Genomic DNA, 20,319 nt, shown 5'->3' on the forward strand with positions numbered 1-20,319 from the left:
GTCTAGACAAGCTGGAAGAGTAATGGGTGCAATAATACATTTGTCGATGGCTATGTCAGTAAACAACACATATTATGGAAATTCTTATTCAGCAATGCATTGTTAAATAAATCACTGAAAACCACAAATCATTTGGTCAGAGAGCCTATACCTATTGCAAATGGAGTGAATGTAACCGGTGCTGATGGAAAACTCTCCACCCGCCGGTGCAAGTGATGCCCACATCTCTTGTGATTGCTCATACACTTATACGAGGGTTGGAACGTAAATAGTGGCAACTATTTATGCCCTTATCATTTAGCTACAATATAGCAGGTCAGCAACTGGAAGCAGTTGATGCCATAAATTATCTGGGAGTACGCATTAGGAGTGATTTAAAATGGAATGATCATATAAAGTTGATCGTCGGTAAAGCAGATGCCAGACTGAGATTCATTGGAAGAATCCTAAGGAAATGCAATCCGAAAACAAATGAAGTAGGTTACAGTACGCTTGTTCACCCACTGCTTGAATACTGCTCAGTAGTGTGGGATCCGTACCAGATAGGGTTGATAGAAGAGATAGAGAAGATCCAACGGAGAGCAGCGCGCTTCGTTACAGGATCATTTAGTAATCGCGAAAGTGTTATGGAGATGATAGATAAACTCCAGTGGAAGACTCTGCAGGAGAGACGCTCAGTAGCTCGGTACGGGCTTTTGTTGAAGTTTCGAGAACATACCTCACCGAAGAGTCAAGCAGTATATTGCTCCCTCCTACGTATATCTCGCGAAGAGACCATGAGGATAAAATCAGAGAGATTAGAGCCCACACAGAGGCATACCAACAATCCTTCTTTCCACGAACAATACGAGACTGGAATAGAAGGGAGAACCGATAGAGGTACTCGAGATACCCTCCGCCACACACCGTCAGGTGGATTGCGGAGTATGGATGTAGATGTAGATGTAGATGTAGAGCCGATACAGAAGAGTTACATGTTTGCACCTATTACTGTCCTTCAAAGTAGTCACCAGTGTTGGGTAGAAACCGATGCCAGGGATGTGGAATGCATAGTATACTGTTAGCAGAGCCTGTTCTGTTGATGGTGCGAATGGAGCAGTCTACTGCCTGTCAAATCTCTGGAACAGTTCTGAAGCGAATGCCACAAAGTGGATCCTTCATCTTCGGAATTAAATCAAAGTCACAAGAACTTAAGTCATATTACTGTTCGTGTTTGGAGTATCACCTGTGACCAGCTTTGCGAAAGAATCGGCGACACTTTTTGTGCAAACCACCCATCATTTTGCACGACAATGCGAGGGCGCTTATAGCACAAGCTGTGGCTGCTCTATTCGGTTGATAGAACTGGGAAGTACTGTAACCATCCACCATACTCACCGAACTTAAGTCCTTGTGACTTATTTGATTCTGGAGATGATGGTACCACTTCGTGGAATTCGCTTCAAAACTGTTCCAGAGATTCAACTGACAGTAGACCACTCCATTAGCACCATCAACAGAACAGGCTCTGCTAACAGTATACTACGCCTTCCACATTGTTAGCACTGGGTTCTACACAATGCTGGTGACTACTTTGAAGGACAGTAACAGGCGCAAACATATAACTTTTGTATCGGTTGTGAATAAATAGTTGTCACTATTTAAGTTCCAACCCTCATAGATGGATTCACCACAACTGTGTCCAGAACTTTCTCTTCAAATTGCAGAGTACTACCATCCTGTGTTCATGCTACCACGCAATGGATGTAGCCTCTGGAACAATGTGTGATATAGCTGTTGTCTGTTTCTGTTGGGAAAGCATCCCTGAGACCGTGCTGCTAAGCACCTACAGCTTCTAGCTCCATCAAACAGCAAATGCATATCCACCCGTTCTACCAAGGAATAAGTGGAATAAGTGACTGTTCTTGTGTGTGATGTGCAGTGACTACCAACACACAACTGTTTCCACATAGGCAGCGACAATGATGTAGCTGTGTGGTAGGATAGCAAGTAAGGAACTGTACACAACAAACCATCAAATGCACAATCTCTTCTGGAGATACTGCCACTCAGAGCCGGCACAGGGCTCTGTCACAGGCTGTCAAAGGAAGTGGATGAGTTGATTACATGCAATATGCAATGCATATGCACACCGCAAGGTCCCATCTCTTAGGGGCATAACCAATTATAAAAAGGCACCCTGCATCACTGAGGAATGTCAGCAAACATTTTTTATTTTATAAATGTTGTTCCCCATTCCATGACCTATCACCCCCTGATGTTTGATGCAAAGACTTTGAAACACACTATATGATGGGTGGAAAAGCAATGTTCACACTCCAAATTCTTGCTTAGATGGGGAAAAAAGCAAGTGGTTCGTCCTATATGTAGGGTGCAAAGCACTGTCATTATTTAAATTCCCACATTGCATATTAGTGTATTTTTTTTGACCTCTGAGGAGGTGAATGATGAGCCAATTGATTTCCTGTCTCGTATCAATTCAAAATTGCCATCTAAGTAATGGCAAATGGCCTTCTCCCAATTTTTATGGGGTTACACATTTACTAAAGAGGCACTATTCCTCATGCAGAAAGTTGACTTTACTTCAATTTTGATCAACAATACATAGCCTTCACGAAACAATTTGATCTGAGTCTTTGACAGACCCTGAAAATGGCAAAACACTGAAAATATTTTTTCATTAATTAAGAAATAGCCAACAGCAGTCCAATCCCCAATGTGGTGAAAGCTAGATAGCTTGCTTAATGAAAACAATATTCCACACAGTTATTCACAAGACAGTTTCATTTACCACCATAATTAGATTTCAAACTAATTATAACAGAGTTAAAATGGAAATTACTATCATACTTAGCTCCTAAGAGAAACAAGTTGTTTCGTCAGTGACGATTTCTGAGGAAACTATTACTGAGGGCAATATGAAACGCATTTTACAACAGGGCTGAAAAGACAAACACAAATTCACAAATATTGCATTTTATATTGAAATCAAAAATTCATGACCACAACAAATCTGAAATTGAAAAAACAGATACTCTTAAATTAATATCATGTAAACTTGGGCAATTCATATTTATTACAAGAAGTAGAAGAAAAATTAATACCCTACCCCAAAGAAGTAACACACACAAAAAAGACAGGAGTATATGGAAATAAATGACAAAGAATTGTTTTAACGCAGTAATCATGAGGAAATAACACAAAAAAACTCACAGTTGTGTGCCATGACTGAGTAACTCGCCGGGGCATAGTAGTCATGCCCTCCCAATGAGCTTCAATGAATGGTATAATGTCTTTGTCTTTGGAGAACGTAGTGCGACAAGTGCCATCTTTCACACTGGCTTGTTGTAGATTTCCTATTGCTGTTATACACATCTGTGGAAAAGCTGCAACACAAAATTATAGAAAAACTTGAAACAAAATTATGTTCCCCATGATCATTGTATTTCTATACCACCCACTTTTTTGTTAGGTTTTATTCATACCACAGTATTAAAATCTGACAAAAACATGGGACACACCAACAACCGCCACTCTCCAGGATGATTTACTAAAACCTACAGATATCTGAATAAGGCTAGTAATAAGAGGATCCAATCAGTGATTCCCTGATTGCAAGTCTTTTGACTCCTCTATGCAACACACTACGTGGCAGTATTATAAAAGGATATTAGATGTCCTGGAATATTTTATAATTTCATGATCATACAAATATTTAGTCACACAGAAGGGAAGAACCAGTGAGCAACTGACCTGACCAAGTCTTTTTCTGGCAGCATGCAAAGAGTTTGAGAAAGAACTCACAGTTATGAAATGAAATAAAACAATGAACAGAAAGCTGGAAAGGGTGGTCTCTTTATTAAAAGTACCACAAAACACTGAGAGAAAAATTTTAAATGTGACTTACATATGGCAGCAGGCCTATGGTCACCATACCATGTCAGGAAAAGAGGTTACAACACAATGCTATAGCACATACATAAAGAATAATTCAAAATGTTTATCATCTATGGTGCCAAGATGACAAAAAAGAAAGTAAAGCTCTTCACAACCCGGAGCTGGGTTTAGCCACTACAAAGCTTTACTATACATATCACCTATTGGAAATTGTATGCCCTATCTTCTTCCATCACACGAGCCAATGCATTATTGCCAGAAGAGAAATAAGCAACTAAGTGATGAAAAAAGATCCAGGATTAACTGGGGTCTTTTGATTTGTTGCCTGATACAGACACCATGAAACATAAATAAATAATAAAATTGGATCTCACCATTGGAGTAAGTCAAGAGAACAGATGCACATTCGTGGCTGATCAATACTTGAATGTCAGCAAGTTAAAGCAGAAATGACTTGTTTTACAAATGTTGTTTTGGGTGTGTTTAGGTATTGGTCTTGAATTGTCAAGCTATAGTAATGACAACAACAATGACAATGATCTAACGCCTCTTCAATTGGAAACACAATGTGGAGGTCTTATTGAAACATGTCACCACAAAAAATTATCTTTATCAATAATTTGATTGGCTTATTGAGACCTTGCCTCAAACTCATCTGTGAGATTTAGTACTTTTAAGACAAAACCTCTACAATAAAGATAATCAAATACCGGGTGATCAAAAATCAGTATAAATTTGAAAACTGAATAAATCACAGAATAATGTAGATAGAGAGGTACAAATTGACACACATGCTTGGAATGACATGGGGTTTTATTAGAACCAAAAAAATACAAAAGTTCAAAAATTTCTGACAGATGGCGCTTCATCTGATCAGAATAGCAATAATTAGCATAACAAAGTAAGACAAAGCAAAGATGATGTTCTTTACAGGAAATGCTCAATATGTCCATCATTCCTCAACAATAGCTGTAGTCGAGGAATAATGTTGTGAACAGCACTGTAAAGCATGTCCGGAGTTACGGTGAGGCATTGACGTCGGACGTTGTCTTTCAGCATCCCTAAGGATGTCGGTCGATCACGATACACTTGCGACTTCAGGTAACCCCAAACCCAATAATCACACGGACTTAGGTCTGGGGACCTGGGAGGCCAAGCATGACTAAAGTGGCGGCTGAGCATACGATCATCACCAAATGATGCGCGCAAGAGATCTTTCATGTGTCTAGCAATATGGGTTGGAGCGCCATCCTGCATAATCATCATACATTCCAGCAGGTGTTTATCAGCCAGGCTGGGGATGATGTGATTATGTAACATATTGGCGTACCTCTCACCCGTCACGGTAGCAGTTACTGACGTTTTGCTGTCCAGCGCAATCTGTCGGACATTTTGTGAACTTTGTTTTTTTTTTTTTTTGTTCTAATAAAACACCATGTCATTCCAAGCATGTGTGTCAATTTTTACCTCTCTATCTACATTATTCCGTGGTTTATTAAGTTTTCAAATTTACGCTGACTTTTTGATCACCCGGTACAATGACAACAGTCAAATACAATGACACAACAGTTACTCTCCAAACTGGAATGGTCATGATTTCTACAGAAATAAAAACACATCACTGACCTGCATGCATACTTGTAATAAACAATACACTGATTTAGTTTAGAACTTACCTGCTTGGTTCTTCTTAAAACTTTCCAGGCCTGTAGGTGAGCAATTCTTGCATACAAAGTAGTAATTGACCATGAATGGCACAAGTTTACCAAGTTGATAACCGATGCACGATTCATGAAACCATCTCATGCAGCTTGCGCACAGAAGTTCGACAATATTCAAATTACGATCCTTGCCACTGCAAATAATTTTTAATAATTAATTGTTATAGTATTATATGCATGTCAATGATTTTAAAAATTATAAAAAACTTTTCAGTAAAAGTTATGAAACTTTAGTTTGCCAGTACTATTGTGTCATCATGCTTCTAGTCAAGTGTGAAAAAAGTGACACAAACACCAAACATTCTATGTAAAGGAAGTAGCAACATTTTGCCTCTATCAAAAACATTAGCGTATATATATATATATATAGATTGGCTCCATATACAACTACCATATGGCTATCACATGATCCGTGAAATACAAATGCAGTCATCAAAAGTGCACTCCACACACGGTTTACAGAAAATTTTCCCACTGTAAATCTTAGGATATTACACTGTTTAACTTGGGTAACTTCTTCCAGCCAGCTGTTGTGGTTTCCACACACAAATTGGTTTGATCCAACTCTATCCTGTGCAAGCTTCTTCATCTCCACATTACTACAGCTACCTCACCCATTTGAACTTGCTTTCTGTAGACAAACCTTGGTCTTACTGTAGCTCCTCCTTTAACCCCTACCCCCCAAACAAATTGACTATTACTAGAAGTCTCAGAATGTGGTGTATCAAGCAACACCTCCTTTTGGTCTAGTTGTGCATACATTTCTTTTTTCTCCAATTTCATTCAGTATCTCCTCATTAACTACTTGATCTATTCATGTAATTTTAAGCATTCTCCTGCAGCACCAAATTTCAAAAGTTTCTATTCTCTCCTTGTCTGAACTATTCATTGTCAGAGTTCATTTCTGAACTAGGCTACAATACAACTACCTTAACCCATTTCTGCCTAGCGTAACATATATGTCACGGAACAGTCTGTCATTGTTTTCTCTCGTTGGCAACAATGCCTGTGTTTGGAGTGTTGTATGGCTTTCAGATAAGGAGGCTTTGTTGTTCATGTTTAGGTAGGTTTCAGTCAGTTGCAAACATTAAGTGGTCAGTGGCTGATGCTTCAAGTATGGAAGACTTTTCTGAGTGAGATTATGTCCTGGAATAAGAGGTAAGTATCATTTTTTTACCGCAAATTATAATACAATTTGTTTAAATTATGGTTGATTATAATGTTAAAGTACTGAAATTTATGTTAATGGTTATCTACAAAATGCAATTCTTATTTTTGTGGCTCCAAATACAGTTTTAATTTTGTGTTGCATATATGTCACGCTAGGCAAAACAGTGAAAATAACGATTCTTTCTCTTTAGAGGTCTATCTCTCCATGAGATCCTGGCTATTTTGAAGGGGAGGAAGAAGATGCAACAGATATATTTATTGAACCTCCTGAAGTTAAAGTGGATTCAGATGAAGATTCTGGGGAAGAAGATGGGCAAAGAAATGTTGATAATCTTGGACCAAGGCAACTCCAGGCTGGTGCAGAAGTGGTTTTAGCAAGTAAAAACAGGTTAGGTAGTGAACCTGAGATTAATTTCTGTCCTAATGATAAACCAGATGAACAGGAAAAGTCACAGATCTTAAAAACTGTAATCAGAGATTGGAAAAAAGACAATCTGCGTAGTGTTAGTTCTGTACTTCCTGAAAGTGATTACGGTAAATACAGAAACTTGTCTCCAGTTCAGTGCTTCGAATTATTTTGGAACGATGAAGTAATTGAATTTCTTTTCACTGAATTGACGAAGTACGCTTTGTTCAAGAACTGCTCAGATCCAAAAATAACATATGAAGAGATAAAAGGTTTTCTAGGAATTCTAATTCTTTCTGGCTAAAATCTTTTACCTAGCAGAAGAAATTACTGGGATTCTGGATTGGACATGAGAAATGAAATGGTCCACAGCACGATGAGAAGGGACAGGTTTGAAACAATGAGATTCATTCACTTGTGTGACAACGCAAAAATAGATGCTAATGATAGAATGTGGAAACTTCATCCATTAATAAATAAGCTAAGAAAAAAGTTTGCTCTCCACTTTCAGAATGAACAACTTTTGTCTTACGATGAGAGCATGATAAAGTATTTAGGCAGACATGGATGTAAACAGTTTCTGAAAAGTAAGCCCATTAGATATGGGTGCAAAGCATGGTTCTAAACACAACCATGGGTTATCTAGTGGACTTTCAAATATACCAAGAAGCTGATCCTCAGAGGAATGAAAAATATGAGAAAGCATTTGGAAAATGTGCTGCTCATTTGATTCAAATGATCGATTCTCTTCCTGAAGAGAACAAACATCTTCCCTACAGGTTTTATTTTGACAACCTGTTTACATCACAAACATTGTTTATTTACCTGAAGCAATGAGGTTTTGGTACAACTCTGACTATTCGTGAAAATCGTCTGCCTAAAGAGTGTCATCTAATACATTCTAACACTATGTCCAAAAGGAATAAGAGAGGAGATTTTGATTACAAGAGCAGCAAGGAAAGTGGAATAATTGTTGCCAGATGGCTAGATAACTCTACAGTAACAATTGCTTCCACAAGCCATGGTATCAGTCCAGTCAGCACCACTGACCGATACTCCAGACAAGAGAAGAGAAGAATACTTGTATCTCGACCTAATGTAATTGGAGAATACAATAAAAATATGGGAGGAACTGATCGAATGGATGAAAATGTAGCATTATATAGACTGAGTGTCAGAGGAAAGAAATGGTGGTGGCCAATTGTTACATGGCTTCTAGATATCTCTATACATAATGGGTGGCTTCTTCATAGAAAGACTGGTATAAATATGCCTCAGCTGCACTTCTGGCCCTACATTGTGAAATCTTAACGACTTCCAATGCTGCAGTACCAAGAGGTCCTGGACGCCCTGCAGGTAATTCAAACCAAAGCAGTGTGCCACATGATACTAGGTATGATGAAACAAATCATCTTGTAGCCATGGTGCCACAGAAAAAAGAAGACACTGTGCGGCGGAAAACTGCAAAGGAACCCCAAGAACAATGTGCTGCAATTGTGGTGTTGGTTTGTGCATAGAATGTTTTGTACCATATCACAGAAACTGAGTACTGTTGCCTGAACTTGATGTAAATCGCATACAGTGTATTATTTTACTTGCTGTCATATATTCTGCCTAACATGTAAGTTCTGCCTAGCGTGACATATATGTTATGCCCTTTTTCGTTTCAATTATTGATTATTTTTTTGTTTTGATTGTTGTATTGCTTTTCTTTGATGACAATAAACACATAAACATCTAATTTGTAGAAATCAGAAGAAAAAATAATTCAGGCAGAAATGGGTTAAAAAAGATTTCTTAACATTTGAATTTATATTCAGTCATCATCACCACCACCACCACCACCACCACCACCACCACCACCACCACCACCACCATTTAAGACTGATTATGCCTTTCAGCGTTCAGTCTGGAGCATAGCCCCCTTATAAAATTCCTCCATGATCCCCTATTCAGTGCTAACATTGGTGCCTCTTCTGATGTTAAACCTATTACTTCAAAATCATTCTTAACTGAATCCAGGTACCTTCTCCTTGGTCTGCCGTGACTCCTCCTACCCTCTACTGCTGAACCCATGAGTCTCTCGGGTAACCTTGCTTCTCCCATGCGTGTAACATGACCCCACCATCTAAGCCTGTTCGCCCTGACTGCTACATCTATAGAGTTCATTCCCAGTTTTTCTTTGATTTCCTCATTGTGGACACCCTCCTGCCATTGTTCCCATCTACTAGTACCTGCAATCATCCTAGCTACTTTCATATCCATAACCTCAACCTTGTTGATAAGGTAACCTGAATCCACACAGCTTTCGCTCCCATACAACAAAGTTGGTCGAAAGATTGAACGGTGCACAGATAACTTAGTTTTGGTACTGACTTCCTTCTTGCAGAAGAGAGTAGATCGTAGCTGAGCGCTCACTGCATTAGCTTTGCTACACCTCGCTTCCAGTTCTTTCACTATGTTGCCATCCTGTGAGAATATGCATCCTAAGTACTTGAAACGTCCACCTGTTCTAACTTTGTTCCTCCTATTTGGCACTCAATCCGTTTATATTTCTTTCCCACTGACATTACTTTCGTTTTGGAGATGCTAATCTTCAAACCATAGTCCTTACATTTCTGCTCTAGCTCTGAAATATTACTTTGCAAACTTTCAATCGAATCTGCCATCACAACTAAGTCATCCGCATATGCAAGACTGCTTATTTTGTGTCCACATATATTAATCTCACCCAGCCAGTCTATTGTTTTCAACATATGATCCATAAATAATATGAACAACAGTGGAGACAGGTTGCAGCCTTGTCTTACTCCTGAAACTACTCTGAACCATGAACTCAATTTACCGTCAACTCTAACTGCTGCCTGACTATCCATGTAAAGACCTTTAATTGCTTGCAAAAGTTTGCCTCCTATTCGATAATCTCATAGAACAGACAATAACTTCCTCCTAGGAACCCGGTCATAAGCCTTTTCTAGATCTATGAAGCATAGATACAATTCCCTGTTCCACTCATAACACTTCTCCATTATTTGCCGTAAGCTAAAGATCTGGTCCTGACAACCTCTAAGAGGCCTAAACCCACACTGATTTTCATCCAATTGGTCCTCAACTAATACTCACACTTTCCTTTCAACAATAACTGAGTTTACCCACAACACTGATTAAAGAGATACCTCTGTAGTTGTTACAATCTTTTCTGTTTCCATGTTTAAAGATTGCTTTTGTCCAGTCTGATGGAACCTGCCCCAATTCCCAGGCCAATTCAGTTATCCTGTGTAGCCATTTAAGACCTGACATTCCACTGTATTTGATGAGTTCTGACTTAATTTCATCCTCCCCAGCTGCTTTATTGCACTGCAATCTATTGACCATTTTCTCCACTTCCTCAAATGTGATCCTACTTCCATCATCATTCCTATCCCATTCTACCTCGAAATCTGAAACATTACTGATCATATTTTCACCTACATTGAGCAACTCTTCAAAATATTCCCTCCATCTGCCCAAGGCATCTACAGGATTCACCAGCAGTTTTCCTGACCTGTCCAAAAAAACTCTTGTCATTTCCTTCTTACCTCCCTTTCGAAGACTTCCTAATTACACTCGAGAATGGTTTTCCAGCAGCTTGACCCATAGTCCCCAACATGTTTCCAAAGTCTTCCCAAGATTTCTTCTTGGATGCTGCAATTATCTGTTTGGCTTTGTTTCTTTCTTCAACATAACTTTCTCTGTCTACCTGAGTTCTAGTATGTAGCCATTTTTGATACGCCTTCTTTTTCCTTTTACATGCTGCCTTGACTGTGTCATTCCACCAAGCTGTTTGCTTCATCCTACTTTTACACACTACTTTTCCAAGACACTCTTTAGCCACTTCTAGTACTGTGTCCCTGTACCTTGTCCATTCCTTTTCCAATGACTGTAATTGACTACATTCAACTAACTGGTACCTTTCTGAGATCGCTGTTATGTACTTGTGCCTGATTTCCTTATCCTGAAGTTTCTCCACTCTTATCCTCCTACATATGGACCTGACCTCCTGCACTTTCGGCCTCACAATCCCAATTTCACTGCAGATTAAATAATGATCAGTGTCATCAAAGAATCCCCTGAATACACGTGTGTCCCTCACAGCCTTCCTGAATTCCTGATCTGTTATTATATAGTCAATGACAGATCTGGTTCCCCTGCCTTCCCAAGTATACCGGTGAATGTTCTTATGTTTAAAAAAGGAGTTTGTGATTACTAACAAGGGGAGGCCGCCAATTGTGAAATTCAGATTCGATTCATACTGCGCATAATAAAAGCTCATGGCCAGAGGTGTAATGTGGCAAAGCACCAAGATGCACTTCTCAGCCGTTGTCCAGAAAATCGACAGTTAAAAGAAACCGTTGCGGTGAAATACTCTCTACGATTAATAATTTTTCACAGCGTCGTGGCGCAGCGGTAAGCGCTTGGGTTCGTAATCCGAAGGTCGCCGGATCGAATCTCACGCCATGCATTTTTTATTATTATTAGTTTTTTGTAATTTTTATATATTAATGAATTGCTTATGCATGTTGGTGAAGGCGGATCGCTCTCAAATTGTACCGCCTCCATTTTTCTGTTTTTTTTTTTTTTTAACAGGGTGTACCAAAGCTCTCCCGTCCGCACTGATTTTCGACGATGTTATAAGTTGCGCTAGGGACCGCATCTACCTTCTTTCGAAGTTAGCAGGCAACTACGCTGTTATGCGGCGGCTCGTTTCGGCCCATTCAACATCTGTCCTTCAAATGTAACGAGCGAGTAACGGAGTTTATATTTCATACCTGCCACAGCGAATTTGTGTTCGTGGGGTCTCTATTCTAATTCGAACGTTTGACTTACGCTATACGTATTCGTTTCGGAATATCGTTTCTATGTCTTCCGTTAACTATACGTGGTTAACATTATGAAGACAATTAATAACATTTGTGAAATACAACTTTGTTTCCGGAAAACATAATGATGATCGAAGTCGCCAGTCTTTCCACGACAAACGACTTTCAACAACTTATTATACGCATAATTGTTGCAACTGATTGCCGGGAATATATATATATATGTGTGTGTGTGTGTGTGTGTGTGTGTGTGTGTGTACAAATTTGAATTACAAAAAACAAATACTAAAAAAAAAAAGAGCTGCATGGTGTGAGATTCGATCCGGCGACCTTCGGATTACGAACCCGAGCGCTTACCGCTGCGCCACGACGCTGTGGAAAATTTTTAATCGTAGAGAGTATTTCACCGCAACGGTTTCTTTTAACTGTCGATTTTCTCGACAACGGCTGAGAAGTGCATCTTGGTGCTTTGCCACATTACACCTCTGGCCATGAGCTTTTATTATGCGCAGTATGAATCGAATCTGAATTTCACAATGGGTGGCCTCCCCTTGTAAGCCCATACTGGCACAGAAGTCCAAGAGTTGTTTCCCGTTCCTGTTGGCCTCCATATCCTCTCCAAATTTACCCATAACCTTTTCATACCCTTCTGTTCGATTTCCAATCCTGGCTTTAAAATCACCCATGAGCAGAACACTGTCCTTGTCCTTTACTCTAACAACTACATCACTGGGTGCCTCATAAAAACTATCCATCTTATCTTCATCTGTCCCTTCACAATGCGAATATACTGACAATCCTAATTTTCTTGCTAGACACTGTCAGATCTATTCACATCAGTCGTTCGTTTACATACCTTATTGCAACTACGCTGGGTTCCATTTCTTTCCGGATGTAAAGCCCTACACCCCATTGTGCTATTCCTGCTTTGACTCCCGACATGTAGACCTTGTATTCTCCCACTTCCTCTTCTTTCTCACCCCTTACCCGAATGTCACTAACAGCTAAAACGTCCAGCCCCATCTTACTTGCAGCCTCTGCCAGCTCTACCTTCTTCCCAGAGTAGCCCCCATTGATATTAATAGCACCCCATCTCATTACCATTTGTTTGCCAAGTCGTATCTTAGGAGTCCCTGGTTTGTCAGTTAGAGGTGGGACTCCGTCACCTCCAAAGGTCAGAGGCATTTTGCTCTGATTGTTGCCAGCATCATATTTAAAGTACCAGGGAAGCAGGTTGCTAGCCTTACTTGCTCCGAGTCCCATTGGGTTTTACCCCTACTTCATCCATTGTCAGTTATTTTGCTAACCAAACTGTGAAACTTGTGTACCACTTTTAGTTCATTTTATGTTCTAATTTCCCCAGCATTATATGCTTTAATTAGACTACATTAAATTATCCTTTATTTCACTTCTGTTTATGTTCATCTTGATGTTTTTAAGCACTATCCATCCCATTCATCTCCTCTTCCAAGTACATGAAATGTGTTCACATTTGTGAATACAAGCAGCCATCAGCTGTATAACGGAATGACAATGAAAATATGTGCCAGACCAGGACTGAAACATATATTCCCAGCTTTACGCGAGTGGTCAATCACCTTATCGCTTTGGCTATCCATACACAACTCACAGCCAGATGCAACTTCCATATGTCATTGTTCCTGTGTCATAACCTGTACTTTTACATACATTATGTAATTCCCATAGAGGGGACGGCATTTTATTTGAAAGTCGCTGCCTGGTATCAGTGGATGAATATGATAATGCAGCGCTTACATTGTGATCCAATGTCCCTTTGAACATGCATGCAAACCTCCAAGTTTAAATTTCTTCTCCCTGAATTTTAATTTGTCTTCAGAATTTCTTTTCGGTTTCCATTACTGTTACATAATGTATGGATTGAACAATGGGGATAGGCTACAATCCTGTCTCATTCCCTTCTCATCTCAGTCTTTACAATTCTCTTTTCAATTCTTACAATTGCTGTCTTGTTTATGCGCTAGTTGTACATATTTCACTATCTGAATTTCATCCCTGCTACCCACAGAATTTCGAATGTTATAATCACAAGTTTGCTTCTCTTTAACCAACTCTCTTCGTATGGTGCAGCGTGTAGGGTGTTCCTACAATTCTCCGGAAACAGAACTGGTCTTTCCAGGTCACCTACATGTTTTTTCACTTGCCTGTAAATAACGCACGTCAGCATTTTGTTGCAATGAATTATTAAACTGATAGTTTGATCATATTCATACCTGCCTTCTTTGGAAGAAGAATATTACACTATTCTTGATGCCTGAGGATATTTCGTGCATCTCATATCTTGCACCATGCTCAAATCATTTTTGTTTTTCTGGTAAAATTATCATCCTGATTAGTCTTGCCCAGAGATATAAATGAGAAACTATTTTACATCTGAACAGAGAGCACACCACCGACACAGGTATGCAGTCAGCTGATGTGAAGCCCATTTTTGACATTGCTGACAACATGGAGGGTGTCTCCAGCTTGGCTTCAGTCTCCACGCTATCAGGGCATAGCCAAGAAATTGCTGCCAATCTTCATGTGATCTCGAAGCCACACTGGTGGTATCACATGATGTGGGTGGCTCCACCCACCCAGGGCTGCATATAAGGCCAGCGTAAGTCAGCTAATGACACTTAGTCTTCCATTCTCACCGTGCTCCATCTGCCTGAAGTTCTGGACACCATTACAGACATCACTGTGACCTGAACACTGCTTATCAATTACTCTTTGCACTAATAGGAGATTGCTGTGAATCTGACTCTACCCAGATTGTCTTCCAGACAACCCGCCAAAATTACAAGTGAGTAATACGCCTAAACTCTTCTTAGGATTTCTGACAGACTGTGCATACAATTTTGCTGTGTACTGTAGTAAGCAAATAATAGATGTTTCTTTACATAAAACACACAGGAGAGCTGCAGATTCTTCCAGCTATCAGCTGGTTGCAGTACCAAAATAGTAATGCCACATTGGCTAATGTTACAAGGCCAAATCAGTAAATTAGTCAACTGTTGCCTCTGAAAATGCTGTCCCCTGTCTTCAGGAACCAAAAATTAGGATCAGATGCCCCTCTTGCACCTCTAGTATTACCATCTATATCAAGGCACAAAAGACACCCTATTGCAAGCAAAGTCCGTGATTCATGAGTATAGTCCATTACAATGAGATTACAGAATGAGGTCCTTGATGTAATCACTGCATTTAATTAGTAATGCACTTCTTTCTAATTCTTATCAAGTATTAGAGTTTCTATTTGTAGTTATTCTATTTCATCTTTAAGACACATGATCAATTTCTGCGAATAATTTTGTACTTTGTCAATGAAAATCAGTATATACAGAACAACAGAGTAATAATTCTGTAACAGTCAAATATTTTGGACAATGTACTCTGGACTACCAATGTTCCTTTCAAAAACTAATCTTTAACCAATTCAAGATTTTTTTTTTTTATTTATTCTTGGTGACCAGTCTACAGCAACCCACCTTCAGACCAAAATGTCTTAAGGTTGTTTAACTGAAACAAGTTACAAATAATATATAAAAAAGTGACTTGGGGTGTCCCAAGTTTATTTTTTGATAATCAGTTGCTGTAGTTCTGCACGAACTACACCTAAAATTCTAGTGTTACTTGTTTTGTATCTGTGATTGAAATTGAAAACATGGACCAATTCAATTCTGGTGATAAAGAATGTGTGGGATTACGGATGGGAATCCTCCACATCACTCACTACATACAACTCTAACTTTACCACACACACACACACACACACACACACACACACACACACACACGTCCCTCACAACAATGACATAGGACCTTTCAATCTTTCTGATGATGGGATTCTATATCGGAATCCAAACAGGTGCTGAGAATTAACGGGACACAAAGTAGTATTTATTGTCTTACCTCTGCTAATGAAACAACCTTAATAATTACACCACAGGTATTTATCTTACAGCAGGTAACACTTGTCTTTCACAAGGAGAACACGGCAAGTGCTCTCACCCAATTTCCCAGGAACTATGCCCAGTGAAAGAGGAGTCAGGACAAGAGAAAATACCTCAGGTTATCCATAGACACGCTACCATCTCCGAAAAAAACGATTGTCAAAGTTTTAAAGGTATTTTGAGGTACTTTATATGCTTCTAACTGCACGATATCCTCAGACAAAATGTTGGCTCAATGTCATAGGTTCTTAATTTTGCTCCTTTTGTTCAAAACCCGATTATTGTTTTTATTTAGTTTATTTTTATTGTTTTCATGTATCTACCCATATCTATAGAAGGTTACTACACAAATATTTCTCGTCAGATTAGGGGATACAAGGAAGTTATATATTAATTTTAAACCTATAACTAGATTTCACAAAAAGTGTCACATTTATTACATATTATTTGTGTGTGAGGGGTTGCACTATTTTTAAATTCATATTCCGATATTTCATTCTCATATCAATTCTTATGTCTCAATCACATGTTTATTTTTCAGGAAGATTTGGTGCATTCCCTTGGATGATACCAATCGTAGGAACATACGAAACACAGATATTCCAAACACCACAAGCATCACACGAAGACCGGTTTGTCATATTGACATTTCTTCATGTGAATCTCACTTGGGAAAGAAACATCATTAACACTGGTGAAGATCTTGCATTATGGCAATAATTTCGCAGCAAATCATACATACCGTGTCACTTTTCCGAAAACTGGCGTTTGTAATTGATTATGAATCAAGATACACTACAGGAATTTCACCGAAAACCACTTTAAATACTTTTCTCTTTTTTGTTGAAATTCATTTGACTTAAAAATTAGTAGACGAATAAGGACTATGTTATATAAATACACACAGAAGAAAATTAGTGTAGTAATCTTGCTTCAGACATGGGTATACAAATGAAAACAAAAATAAAAGTAATAATTGGGTATTGAACACAGGGCGCAAAATTAAAGAACCACGACACTAATCACTAAGCCACCGTTTTGTCTGCAGATATCCCAAAGTAAACAGCATTTAAAGTATTGGGAAAATACTCCAAAAACTTTGGCCGTCATTTTTTCAGAAACGATTGAGTATTTATGGTAAGTCTACATACATGTTCGCTTATTTTGACCCCTCTTCCACAAAGCGAAGTTGCTGGGAAATCGTGTTATGGTTGTGTTCTCTTTGTAAGTAATGGAAGTAATTAGGCATAAACCAGATCAAACAATGTAGTGTGTAACTAAACCACTAATTGTACATTAGTATAAAACTAACAAAATACATAATGGTACAACAGGTGTCCTCACCAAACAAAATGAGATATTACAGCTGGCAGAAAACCTTAACAACATCTTTAGCAGTCTTCCCCCTATACAAGCAGAGCAGAGAAAGAGAAAGGACAACTAATACGCTTATTGAGCAGACTGTTCATCCCCTTCCTACCCTCGCCATTTCTCTTCTCCCCGCCCATTCCCACTCACCTTCCCAATAGAGAAATAGTTGTTAATTAAATCTGCCAACATTTCATGGTATTTGATGAATACACCCATTCCATCAGAATTTACTCATTTCTCAAAAAATTTAATATTTTGATATACCAGTAGCAGTGTCCCTCTCTTTCAACAGCTTTTGTAGGATCGGTAGCTCCTGGCTTCTTTTCATCATCTTTTGAAACAACCGCCACAGCTGTCTCCGTTCCCGAATCACTAACTTTGCACCTTTTCTCTTCAGTGGCCAGGTTTTTGAAACTGTCCTCACTGTCACTGTTTAAAAACAAAACAAAGTAATGTTACGTATCAACACCTAAAATGTAATACACAAGCTCGAGATGTAAACAACAAAATGCACGCAATAATGTTTCATAAATCAACAGGCAACAAGATTGTGCACTGTGAAGGGAAAGGAGGGAGGGGAGAGGGAGAAGGCTGTAATTATGTCTTCAGTTTCCAAACCAATCTTCTGTCCTAATATAAATACCAAATACCTGGAATGTCATTAGAGAATAAGGGGCACAGCTGTTTTCCAAGGTATTTCGACAACAAAATAACCCAGTCTCAATATTCATCAAAAAATACCTAAATTTTATAATTATAATCTACCATCAACTAGTTCTCTGTGATGTAACAACTTCAATGTTTTTGATACACTAACATTTTAATTCTGTGTATACTGTAACAGCCATTTTTATTTTTTATTGCATACAGGCCCAGACTTCTAGCACTATACTGTGCAGTTTCTTGCATTCCATTCACCATAACCACCATTATTTCCAATGAAAAAGAACAGTGGTGGCAACTTGACAACTTTAAGATAAGAACAACCAACAACTTTTGTTTTCCTGTCACAATCTGAAACCTATAAAATTGTAACATCGTAGCTGGGCAACTGTATGCTGTCACAGCTGTTGTCATGAACGTGTAGTACAAAGCCATTAATCAACAAATGATATGACGTAATTAGTACACAGATATAAAAACTGGTTCTCCCAGGACCATTGTTGGCAACTACTTCAAGGATTTTAAAACTGTGTGTCAGAGCAAGACTCAAGCTCAGGACCTTTGCCTTTCACAGGCAAGTGCTCTGCAAGTGCACTCCACTGCAGAGTGGAAACTTCATTTGGGATACTTCCACAATGTCTACAATCAGCACGAGTGCCAGGCCACCCCCTCCCCCCAAACACACTCACAGAACTGTAATTTGATAAGACTTTTAATCTACTGAAAGTAGAAAACTGTAAAACAATAATCAAATAAAGACATGAATTGCCAGAGAGCTCCAAGGTCAAGACAGAAATTAGTCACGAGGATACCTTACTGCATATTCTCTTCAACTGTCTGCTGGGCAGGTTATTTGGAAATGGATGGGAACACACTGACAACAATGAACACACCAATACTCACTATATTGGTATTTCCTGTTTGTGTCTCATTCATGGTAGTGGATATGGAAAAAGCAACACTTCAACCATCCCCTCTCAACAATGCAGTTATTACAATTAGTTTTATAAAAATTACATGAACCAAGTTCCTAACCAACATCAACAAAAATTGCTGCCCTGTCTCCCTAGAGGACATGTACGAAAGGCCACTTCATAAAATATCTTGGAGAATGGCTTAGTTGATCAACAGCAAAGACTTTGCAAACAGCAGTAGATGGAACAAAACTGGAAATGGTCTATTTCGATAGCTGAAAGAACTCATACAAATCTATGTCAAATTTCAAGTTTTTACACTATTGAGTACCGTGGCAAGAACATTTACACTGAATGCCTCAGAGAATGGCCAAACATATCCCAAAAAAGTTAACTAAAAAACTACCTGAAAGATAATGAAAAAATTATGAGTACTATTCCAAGCACAAGGAATTTTATTTTGAAATCTTGCTGTATTGTGTATTCAAATCGCTGTTTCACTTTTCTAAGATGACTTAAAGAATTTTATTAAAAGGTCTTAACCAATGCAAAAGTATTTACAACTTTTCTGTTCCAATAAGAATACTTTATCATTATATTATTTGTTTGTTACCATTTATGGAAAATTTCACAGTGATTGCACAAGTCACTAACATGAAGCACATATAATACATTGCTGGCCACTAAAATTGCCATACCACGAAGATGGCATGTAGCAAACATCAGACTGTCTCACTTGGATACGCAAGCAATTAATATTTCAGTGCAACTGCACAAAGTGGGTACAAGCGGTGTCATCTACATTCTGTATATGAGATATTTCAGTCTTTGCATCAAACGTCTATGGGTGATAGATCACGTAATGGTGAATGTTTTTTGTTAGATACACAATGTTTGCTGATGCTTCCTGGAGAAGCTACGCTTTGGTAGCTGATGGTCCTGGGGTGATAAGATTCCACTAAGCTAGCAGTGTCTGCTAACTAGGTGTGCTGTATATACCACCTACCTCAGGAAATAAATGGTGATTTTTAACACCACCACCTTAAGAAAGAGTGTCTCAAAGCAAAGAAAAATATTTGAGAAGTTAATTAGGAAGTTCAGTTTTGGTCATTCTATCACCTTTCACATGGAGCAGATGGCTGGATTATGTGTAACACACATTGCATACACATGCCACAAAGGGCCTACGCCCTGTGCCACTAGTGGCGTAACCCACAATAAAAGAAACCTAGTTTCAACAGGCAGTGTCAGCAAACATTTTGTCTGTAATGTAAACCATTCCCAATTACATGATCTATCACCTCTTAGAAGTTTCATGCAAAGACCTTGAAACACACTGAATAA

General features: G+C 38.8%; 1 protein-coding gene across 1 annotated transcript in view; it reads right to left on the reverse strand.

Annotated features, from left to right (window-relative positions):
• The window catches only part of LOC126248558 (set1/Ash2 histone methyltransferase complex subunit ASH2), a 186,766-nt gene that overhangs the window by 117,451 nt on the left and 48,996 nt on the right, over positions 1–20,319 (reverse strand). Inside the window, exons 2-4 of the mRNA XM_049949646.1 lie at positions 17,663–17,827; positions 5,574–5,752; positions 3,214–3,386 (exon numbers count right to left, since the gene is read on the reverse strand). Coding sequence (XP_049805603.1) covers positions 3,214–3,386; positions 5,574–5,752; positions 17,663–17,827 — 517 coding nt within the window. The remainder of the gene's footprint in view (positions 1–3,213; positions 3,387–5,573; positions 5,753–17,662; positions 17,828–20,319) is intronic.

This window comes from Schistocerca nitens, chromosome 3 (genome assembly GCF_023898315.1).
Source record: "Schistocerca nitens isolate TAMUIC-IGC-003100 chromosome 3, iqSchNite1.1, whole genome shotgun sequence".
Lineage (NCBI taxonomy): Eukaryota > Metazoa > Arthropoda > Insecta > Orthoptera > Acrididae > Schistocerca > Schistocerca nitens.